At 34.4% G+C, this 11,325-nt stretch overlaps 1 protein-coding gene across 1 annotated transcript; it reads left to right on the forward strand.

Annotated features, from left to right (window-relative positions):
* Nucleotides 1-852: 852 nt before the first annotated feature.
* Nucleotides 853-2,357, forward strand: LOC116167612. The gene is made up of 2 exons (XM_031483006.1): nt 853-1,709; nt 1,767-2,357. Exons 1-2 carry the CDS (start codon nt 1,655-1,657, stop codon nt 2,216-2,218), a joined length of 507 nt encoding a protein of 168 aa, XP_031338866.1. The 5' UTR covers nt 853-1,654; the 3' UTR covers nt 2,219-2,357.
* Nucleotides 2,358-11,325: the final 8,968 nt, after the last annotated feature.

Consider the following 11,325-nt stretch of genomic DNA (forward strand, 5'->3'; position numbering starts at 1 on the left):
TGACATTTTTCGATTTTTTGGTCGTAACTGCGCTATTTGTAGAGCTACAATAAACTTAAAATGGGCCAATTATTAGTATAAAATTCTGCATAACTTTGCCCATTTAAGCGACTTTGCATCTCTTACGGTTTACGCCCTTACGGGATCCACATCCATATAGTGAGAATGAACAAAAAAATTCACCCTGTCTACTATTTTTTTCACTACGAGTTTTGAAGTCCTCTAAATTAACAGATTATATTGTCAAGTGAAGGAGGCAGTATACATATGTTGTTCTGCCATTTTTCAGAGTAATTCCGTTTGAATTTTTTCAAAATGTGAGTTCTCATGATAATCAATTTTATGCTCGACTTTATGAGTGAGAAAAGGTTAATAATCATGTCATCATAGGCTATAGTAGTGCAAAAAATGTGCCAAATTCCTGACAGAACAGCTTCCTAGTTCAAACTAAAAACGATTAGACGATAGTGTCTTAAAAAACTAGTAAGTATAGGGAGAGAACGTTTCTCACGAAAATTTATTATTTTCCCATGATTTTTATTTGAAAAAATTAGTTACCCTACACTTTACCCTTAAGGGACAGTTATGTGCAAATATGCATAGCGTCATTAAATGAGCCCCTCCATACGAAGAATATTTTATATAAATCATTTTTTTGATATCCTCTTAGTCTTTAGTTTCCGCAAATAATCGAGGGGTAAGGGGTAAATCACTAGTGGAAATAGGTGTACAGGTACGTGGAAATAAAATGGAAATATGTGGAAATAAAGTGGAAATAAATGGAAATAAATGGAAATAAGTGGAAATAAGTGGAAATAAATGGAAATAAGTGGAAATAAAATGGAAATAAGTGGAAATAAAGATGAAATAGAACGGAAATAAGTGGAAATACAGTAGAAAAATTTCAATTAGCTACAAAAACGATGAATCATACTGAACGAAAAAGTGTTAAGTTTACTTAAGGTACTTTCTATCCCAAACTCTAAAAATGACGAATCAGGTAGATATCCTTCAACGAAAACAATACGTTTTTGTATTGGTAACTCGTAAAACCGCCTCGAAAACCGTCTAGTAGGTATCCTTTTTCAGCACTGTAGGCAGAAGTTGCAGTATTGCACAACGGGTGAATATTTTTAAATTACAGTTGTAAGCGAAGTTATAGTAACGGTTGTACCTCGTGGCTACTAGGCTACAATTATTAATTTTAATAGCATAGTGTGGCGCGAAGTGTCAAAAGCAGTGTGCTTGGTAGTGTGCTCGCGAGTGTGCTCGGTAGTGTGCTTTTGATTTGAAGACGGCAAATCTGAGGACAAATCTATCTTTTTTATGTTTATTATATCACAATCAGAAGAGGGTAAGAACATTTTTTTTCTCCTTAGAACATACATTAACATAATCGTCTTTTAGTTAAAAACCGTCACAGAAAGATTGTGAGCTATTAAATATACCTTTCAACGATTCATGGCAAAGTATTAAATATTTGCATAGCTACCACAGTGATGACAATGAACAACTTGAAGAAGGTGATACAAACAATACCCAACATACTTTTGGGATCGCTAATGAGGATACAGCATGCAACAACAAAACTAACTCTTTCGATGAAGTAGTGAAAAATGGAATAAACGAATTATTAACTGAAGACTCGATTTCTATGGAAGAGAATGAACAACCCGATGATGTTTCTAATGATCTCTTGAAAGGCTTTGGTGATACGTTACAATTAAAGGACTGCGGAAAACGTGATAAGAATTCCTCTTTTATAGATGTAAGAGTTGGCGATAAAGAACTCACTATTCGAAAATCATCGTTATGTTGGCTTCTGACTAATCAATCTTGCAAGATGAGTGCTGATCGGTTAATGAGATTTCGAAACTCTCAAAATTCTCCAGTGGCAAACAGTGATCATCAAAATAAATATGACCCTGTCATAGTCAACGAAAACTATTATGCCGTATATTACTATGACAACTGGTATATTGGACGTGTCTTAGAAGAACCATCCCCCAAAATGTATGTAATTAAGTTTCTTAAAGAATCGTTAGATTCATACGATTGGCCAAAAACAGACGACATTCAGAATGTCAGTGCAGAATATATTTTTTTTGGACCTATCACTATGTACGGTACAAAACCTATGACAATAAGTAAGTTTGATAAACAAAAAATTGTGGTCAAGTACAAGGCTTTGAAGCGCAAAGAATGTAATGATAAATAATATTACAGTTGTAGGTATGTATACCTATTCTATATTACTCGTTAGATTTTAGTTAATTAAGCAATATGTCATACTAATTCCGTTTTATGTATATTAACCTCAATATTAACATTATTAACTAGAACAATGTGCATCTTATTTTCTTATTATTCTTTTGCGTTAAAAATAGTTGTTATGAACCATTTTTTAAGAAATAAAATAAACCTTTTTTCAAATAAAAGGAAATTTATTTAATATGTGGAAATACAGTGGAAATATGTGCAAATAAAATGGAAATAAAGTGGAAATGTATGGAAATAAAGTGGAAATATGTGGAAATAAAGTGGAAATATGTGGAAATAAAGTGGAAATATGTGGAAATATTGTGGAAATATGTGGAAATAAAGTGGAAATATGTGGAAATATTAAGTGTAGTGGAAATAGGTGTACACAAATTACCTGCGTGATTTACCATTGCCTACACTTCAATTGTAATAGTTGTTTATATATAAGACGATAACCGGGATATTTTAACCAGTGAGTGAAAGACGAGATGGTTAGGTTCCCTTTATCGTCATGTACATACAAAACTTTATTTTATAGCAGAAGCCATATAAATCATTGTAAAGCTTCTGACAATTCTGAATTTAATTTAGATGTCAAAAATAGCAAGCTTATAGGGTCTGCCGTTGAGGTCGTTTCGATAGAAACAGCATTGTATTCTGTTCTGAACTCCATTTCATTTCGTTCGCCGCGTCCTATTTGAAATAAGAATGACAGATGTCATTAAAATACATCTGTTTCACTTTATCTACCCTTACGGTTAAAGAGAGATTTACTCAAACCTATTACAATTTCAATTTACTATCTGCTATAAAATAATTAAAATGTAGGTACTATTCTATTCCTCCAGGAAAGTGAGATCATATCTAAACTTTAAAGTTTAGATAATATCACATCTGCTGGGTAGATAACACACATGCGATTTTTTCTTAAAAATGTGGTACCTACATAGAAAAGAGGTTGCCGAAGGCATTTGTTGTTTATATTTGCATTAAAGTTTTTTTCTAAACTATTATACCTACTAGTACATACTACCATTGAATAATAAATCAGATTCTTTATTCAATGTTGTTACTACACTATATACTTATCTGTAATATTATTTTAATTTTTAGATTCGAGTTTCCATCGACGCCGCCACGTTGTCGTCAACACCGCCAAGTAAGTATCAACAATTAAAACTAAATTACATTTCACTGCCATCTCTCGTATTCATATACCTACACTATCTTTTACGTACATATAAATTTACATCTGTAAGCTCCGCACGAAGCTAAACTTTAGGGACGGGGTTACATGATGTGGAGTTAGCGACATCCGGGCGCCATCCCCGAGCCTAGTTTACTAACACGGTGATTTTTCAGTTTTTTCCTATCTTCTTCTACAGTTTGGCTCCGATTGTTGTCAAACTGGTGTCCTCGGAACCACCTTTTGCAAGGCGCGCGTTAAGGTCAGGCGCCCAAAAGTTACATACCTCTGCGAATGTTGTCTTACATAAATCTTCTTCTCCACACGGTTCGATGTTCACAATGTTCCCATCTTTCTGTCCGTCGGTGTCGCCTTTTTTATATATTACGATCTCCTACTAGAACCTTGCGTGTCAATTTCAATATCTTCAACCCTCAAAAACGTACATATTATGTGGTTTTTCAATTTAAAAAAAACATTCTTCCCCGGAACTCTCTCTTGATACGAGAGATCGATGCATCTAATCTAATGAATGCTTGAATAACTTTGAGCGAACAGATCCCTAGTTCCTACCAAGACGGAGAAAGCCGCTGTTCCCAGTTTAATAACTTAAAATAAGAAAGATTGTTATACTGTTCACCGAGACTATAGAGTAGTTACAGGGTGAGTTTTTTTTTTCATTTTCACTATGGGGATCTCGTAAATCGTAAAAGATACAAAGTCGCTTATTGGGTAAAGTTATGCAGAATTGTATGCTGATTGGTTTTCCATTTCACAGTTTCTTATAGCTCTACAGATAGCGAAGTTATAGAAAACTAAAAATTGTCATTTTTAAGAATGAATGATATTACAAAAATAACATGAACAAACCCTTAGAGAATTTTTCTCAACTTTCTGATGGCGCTAAAATAAAATTCGAGATAAAATTGTTATGGCTTGTGGGTGTCGAGTAGGTAAATCATTTATTTTTTATGAGCGCCATATTGGATTTTTATTCGATAGGGTAACAATTACAAAACCAGTGATACTAAACACTTAGTATTTCGTTTCTGAACCAACCTTGATTAGGTATTTGATTTGAATGTTTTTTCTTATGGCAATAATTCCATAGCTTACTGGAAATTATTTAATATTTTTAGTTTATTGTTTCGCATAGTCACCAGCAACACAGCCGTGGCATGATAGATTGCCATAAGAAATATTATAAACTTCAAGATAAAAGTGAGTGACGTAAAAATCCACTATGGCGTCTATAAGAAATCAGACAGTTGATGTGATGTGACTCGAAAAGTCGAAACCCACAAGTCCCACTACCAGTAAGCTGAGCAAAATTATTAAGACTTTGTTAAAATAATTCGAGAAATAATTTTTTGATATCTTTGAAAATAAAATGACATTTTTCGGTTTTTGGCCATAAATTCGCTATTTGTAGAGCTACAAGAAACTTTGAAAGGGGAAATTAATTTGATGTATTCATCGTCGTAGAAACAATTATTAAGTCGATATAATTGGAACTATGGCAAAGTCTACCAATTCGGTTAAACCAATCGGCTAAATAATATACACTTTTTCAAAAATCTTGGCACTAAATCAGGGGAAATTCTGCAACTTTATTTAAAAGATGGGCCGTATGCTAATTTATTGTCGTGTATTGTACCTACTACATGCTAACTTATCTTATTCAAATTGTTAAAGAATTATAGGTTTTTGTAGGAGAGAAATTGATTAATTTGGTGGGTACACCAGTAGGTAAGAATTACATAAAATCGTTAAGATTGAGGTGGTAAAAGTCAAACCGAAGGCGTCGAAGTTGCCTCATTTTGCATGAAATTGAATAATTTTAATTTTAATTGACATTATGTTTGAAATTGAAAACGGACTGGTGAACCACGGGGACACAAAATTAAGTAAAACTTTGAAAAACAATGTTAATGTAAATTACAAATTAAATGAGGTGCATTGTTAAACAATGCGGCCCAATTGAAATAATTACGTAACAAAGTGGAAAGGTACCCCATATTGCATAATACTTCTATAGCTATTTCGCGAATCTCTTAATTTCAGGGGACAACATATTCAGAGGATTATATTTATTTGTTTTTTTTAAATAAAAAAAAAATATTTATGTATCAAGTGTTTTTTTTATTCAAAACCTTGCAATGAGCAAGTTATTAGTATTAAAACCTGGTTTGTTTTACGAAATGGGCGATAACTGTTAATGTGACAATATTAATTCATGACGTACATGAAACAAATCGATGGAGTCTGTAGCCTGCGTCATTGATTTGTGAATCAATTTGAGACAGGTTTTTTTTAACGATTTCGCACACTTGATAGTTGTTACAGTGTTTTCGCGTATGTCTTTTCGATTGACAAATCAATGACGCAGGGCCACAAAATTGAACGTATAGTGACCCTTATTTGGCGGTTTTGGATAAAAATCGTGGTTGTGGTTGCTAAGAAAGAAATGAATGAAAAAACACTGACTTTGGTGTTTGATCCCTCCTGCCACAAAGTTTTTGTTACATATTCCTTTGTTACACCCTGTATAAGAGCTGTTATGGCAGTGAAAAGATACGATTTAGGTTATTAAAACCCCGAAGTACTAAAATTACCATTTGCATTACCAGATTTTATCGAATTACTAAAATTACATTTAGGTAAAGTTCCTTGAGAATTACCAGAATTACTAACGAATTATTATCATAATCGGAAGTAGGTCGAAGGAGGTGTACAAATTTTCTAAAATAAACCACCCTTCGCAAATTTGTTTGATAAAAGTCGATGAAAATGATTTTTTTAGACAAACGATTTTCAAAAATCAACCCCTATTTAGTACTCGGCAGAATGTGTTTTAAACTGAGCAATTAATCAATTTAACGGTAGTTAGTATCCTTTCCGAAAATAAACATTTGTGACATAATCGTTTTAGGATAACAGCAGTTACGAAAAAGTACTATTAATTAAATAATGGGTACCTAATACTTTCACATTTCACAATAACATTTAAAAATATGCGCATCCAAATTATACTTGGACAAATCGATTGCATTAGAAATACCGAATTTTTTAACGTTTACCTACCGTCCACCTTTCTGAAAAGTGAAACTTGTAAAACAGCTTTGTTTGTGCATTAAAAATTGACCTTTAAAGTTGGAGGCAATAAATATGGTGGGCGGCCTTATTTTTTACTTTCCCTTTTAGCTAAAAAGAATCGGCAGGCTTACGGACCCTTTCATTTTCATTTGTAATAGACGATTGAGATAAAAAGTAGTGCAATGCAACATTCTGTAATTAAATGGCAAGTCTGTTGGATGTTAATTGCTACTTTGAAAGCTTGTCAGTCAAGTTTTTTTTGGTATTAAACTCATGTTACCATAAAAATTAATGGTAATCATGCAAAGACAAGGTCGGTCGAAGGATTCTTGTCGGGGTTTTGATGCGTTTAAATTGTTTTCTCAAGGAACTTTTCCAACAGCTGTCGACGTAATTTGTTTATTAATAAAAATTGGTCACAATGTTTACACAAGGTACCGGCGGAAAACTTAAAATTTTTATTGGCATGATTATGTAGCCAGGACTTTTTTTTCAATTTTATACCTAACCGTAAAGGAAACCTTCCAGCTTCAAAAAAAGTTTATTTCTTTACGTAACTACGATATCTATACACTAACATATTTAATCCAGCGTTTCCCATGCCATACAAAAATGCGCTTTTTAGACTCGTTTTGATTATTCATAGACTGATGATATAAGAAATAAAGGAAAGGCCTTTCCTTTATTTCTTATATGATGAGTCCATGAATAATCAAAACGAGTCTAAACAAGTTGTAAATCAGCATATGCATGATTAAAGCGCATTTTTGGTAATACAGGTCAGTATTTTATTAGCGAAGTTTAAAATTATCGATCTCACGAGTAATTTTGGCTGCGTTAAATAAGTAATTTTATTTAATTTCAATTGACGGTACGTCTTCATTTTGTAAAACAAATCGCAAAGTAAATAATAAGTTTTTATACTGGTAGCGCTATCTAACGGTAAAATTATAGTACCTCCGAAACCCATATCGAAATTATTTTCTTCAATTATCGATCTCACAAGTAATCTAACTCAAAATAGACTAGTGCCTGCACATCTACACTATAGCAGAAAGCTTTTTGTGAAAATTTGAATTCTCTAGCTATTGTAGTTGTGGAGATCTAACGCGGACAGCCGGCCTGCCAGCAATGACGAATATAATAGCGTATTTTTTTCAAAAATGCGCTAAAAACGTAGGGAGGTAAATGTAAAGGGATGGGGATTGGGGCCCCACGGGAACCTTTCCAGTTTCCACTAAAACAAAAGCATAACAAATTCAATTTTCAACAGACATGAATTTAATTCCATTAAATATATTAAATTACACAATTTATAAGCATTTTTTAATTATAATTGAGGATTACATGTTCAGGTGGATATGTAATTACGTACCTAATGTTATGCAGCAAAAATGATGCTCGTCGTCTCTGATGTAAACGTCCAATCTATCAAGAAAGCTTCTCCAGACTTGTCAATGTGTCCTCAGTAATCATTTCGACTTCTCTCTGACTAACAGCTTTCAATTCTGTTAAAACGTTTGGGTACCATACACGTACATACATCCGGTTGTTTAAAAAATCATAGTATTCAGATCGAGGGAGCGAGGAGGTCAGGGCACATCTTCGAATTTGGAAATTTAGCGACCCGGAAACAAGTTTTGCGGCAGGGGCATTTACGCCTTGGCACTTTGGCAGTGTGGACGGTGGGCTCCTCTTGCTGAAACCAGACGTTTTGCCGGAGGTTCAGTTTTTGCAAATTTAGCCAAAAAAGTTTGTTATCATGTCTGTGTATCGTTGAGAGGTAACTATGGCCGCAATCCCATTCTCTTCAGAAAAGGAAGGCCCACTGACATATTGCCTCGATATCGGGCACCACACAGTCACTGTGGAGGATAAAGGATTCTCTCATAAAGCTCCCTCGGATTTCTTTTTGCCCAGTACCTGCGATTATGCTGATTGACAAACCCACTGAGGTTAAAATCAGCCTAGTTACTTATGAACATTATAGTGGCAGAGTGCATGTGTGTTGCAAAATCTTCCCGCTGGCCAAAATATGTGTGTTGCAATTGCAGTACGCCCACAATTTTGTAAGGATGAAACTTTAGGTCTGCTTGTTGACCTACGTGACACCATCTAATGCAACTGATGCGTGACGCCGAACAGAACGGCCAGGACTGTTCATCATTCCTACTCGCGTCCTTCTTTGTTCGTGTCCTTCGAGGAGGACCTGGTGGTTTTTCTTCTTTTAACCCTCCGTTTAATTTCTACACCCATTTAAGAATAGTAGGTCGGTTAGGGACACCTCCATGCCGGCTGACATTGGGACGACGAAGAAATGCTTATTGGCTGATATCACGGAATTGCCGTTTTTAACGTACGTGTCATAAATAAACATCCGTTCTTCAGCACCGATCTATTGGTGACACAAACAGCAACCAGTTGAGAGGGTAATGACAGCTCCCCCTCTCTCCAGAGGTATCTGGATACCTCCCCTACTTGAACACCATCCTAATGAAAATGATAATACTCCCGTTATCCGTGAGTCACCCTGCAACTTCTCTAGAGGGTGGAGAAGGATAAAGTGCCTATTGCCAGTTGCATTTAAATTTAGTGCAAGTGCATTTTAATAAACACCTATGGATATTGACATTGGTGGGTAGGTGAGATCGTGCCTAGACGCACGATGATACACTCATCACGACAACCTTTTAACCTTGGTCTCTAGTCGTGAAAGCATATTTCTATCGCAAAATGGACGTTTCCAAATATCTATGCGTGCGATGAATTATCCTGTGTCCTCATCTAATCCTTAAATTACCCACGCGGGTCAATTTTTACTTTAATTTGCAGGGCTTACTGACCCCTTACAAGTATCAATTATATCTTTTCATCAATTTTTTGGTAGCTCAAATGATTCATTAAAAATTGTGTTATATAAAGGTCACAGTCTCACAGAAGCTTAACACATTTAGGTTGAATATTTAAAAAATTTAAATTGAAAAGTAAAATGACAGATCCAGTTCAATTAAGAAATGATGTACAGCACGCAATTTAAAATGATCGGAGGATAAAGTTTTAACACATTATAACACTTTGCGACATTATATGAAAAAGGTCCCTGGTATAGCTGTAGTCGCATTATACTAAAGACTCGTACAATTTAAGTTGAAGCGGATAAGATACCAGACTTGATATTGAGGTTACATTTCACGCATTTTTCCCAAACGAAAAAATTGCTAATGTGGACACTTGGTCCGTCCACTCGTTCGTTTCTCAAACTCAAACTCAAACTACTTTTTAGTGGGGAGTGCTATTAATTTGATCTATTGGGCACTTTCACCTAGCTAGTGGATAGAACTGTAGGTAGGTAAGTAGTTTATGTTTTTGGTGTACTCGTAAATTATGTTATTAATTATTATCACTTAAAAAACCGCATCGAAACCTGTTTAATTATTCTAGCATGTTTTTCACATTGGATTAATTTTTATATGTACATCCAGCCGTTCCTAATCTTTTAGCCTCTCGGTCGTGAGCCTTATCCTCATTTAGGCTCCTATGTGTCATAGCCTGTTTCACACTTTCGCTCCAAGATTTTTTTTGGCCTCTCTGCTATATTTCTCTTTGGTGGTCTTCATTCAAAAATTTTTTTGGTCATCTCATTTCCGATACTATTAGTACTATTACTAATACTATAAATTTTACTGCGTTTTCTTTGGCTTTTTGTACTTTGTGTAGTCTTTTAGTCATATAAATTTGAAATCTAGGGCTAGGCCACCTTATGCAGGTGTGTGTCATTCTCGGTGTCATTTATCAGTATTCCCATGGCTTTGCATTTACGTTTCATTCTCTATGTAGAAATGTAGATGTTAAACATTAATAACGGGCGATCAAAAACGGGTTGACGTCGAGTCTCCTTTGGAAGTTAAGTTAAATATAATTTCCCATGTAAACAAAAATTCCAAAGGTTACTCGACAGCAGGTGGTTTTTGATTGCATAGTTACATAGTATAGGTATAGACACACGGCATCCCTGTTGTGCGGTTCTACAGAACCCCTTCGTAGGAGTTATTATCAGTGTTTATAGTTCTATATGATCTTTATTACATAAGATGTTACTCTAATTTGTGTAGGGCATACCACAGCATTTTTTTTAGTACATGATATACTTTTTAAGATAGATCAACATTATGTGTACCTACTCTATCTATCTGGTAGTTTTTCAGTTATTCGCATAAATAACAAACAAATCAAAAACAACTCAATGTCAATAATGATCCATAGTGAAAATTGGACGAATTAATTTTAACCCTAAGATGACCCTGTTTGACATTTGATTGGAAGGGCATTCCCAATAAAACGATTGCTTCCAAAGCCTAATGAAAAATAAGAATATTTCTTTCAAAAAATGCCAATAACCATTGAATAAGTAATACTCATTCAACGCAATAACTCAATAACTACCGGATACACAGAATGTTAATAAAAGTGGCCTTAAAATTTAAATTTGCATGCATTTCTAGCATGAAGTTTTTGACATTTCTTGATTGCTAACTTTGAAAAATCGCAGCAGCCCTGGAAACTTTTTCAAGATTTTCGAGGGCCACTCAAAAAATTCTTTACACTCGATTCGATTATATAAAGAGCACTCACTTGTGTTAAACGGCTGAAGAGATGAATTTTTGAATGGACTCTTGCATCTTCCAATTTTTAAAGAAAGATTAACCTAACACTATGACACATAGGTGCTTAAATCCTAATTCTAATTAATTTATCGTTATTTGGTTGTTATTTCCGACATG

This window comes from Photinus pyralis, unplaced genomic scaffold (genome assembly GCF_008802855.1).
Source record: "Photinus pyralis isolate 1611_PpyrPB1 unplaced genomic scaffold, Ppyr1.3 Ppyr1.4_LG4, whole genome shotgun sequence".
NCBI classification, from domain to species: domain Eukaryota; kingdom Metazoa; phylum Arthropoda; class Insecta; order Coleoptera; family Lampyridae; genus Photinus; species Photinus pyralis.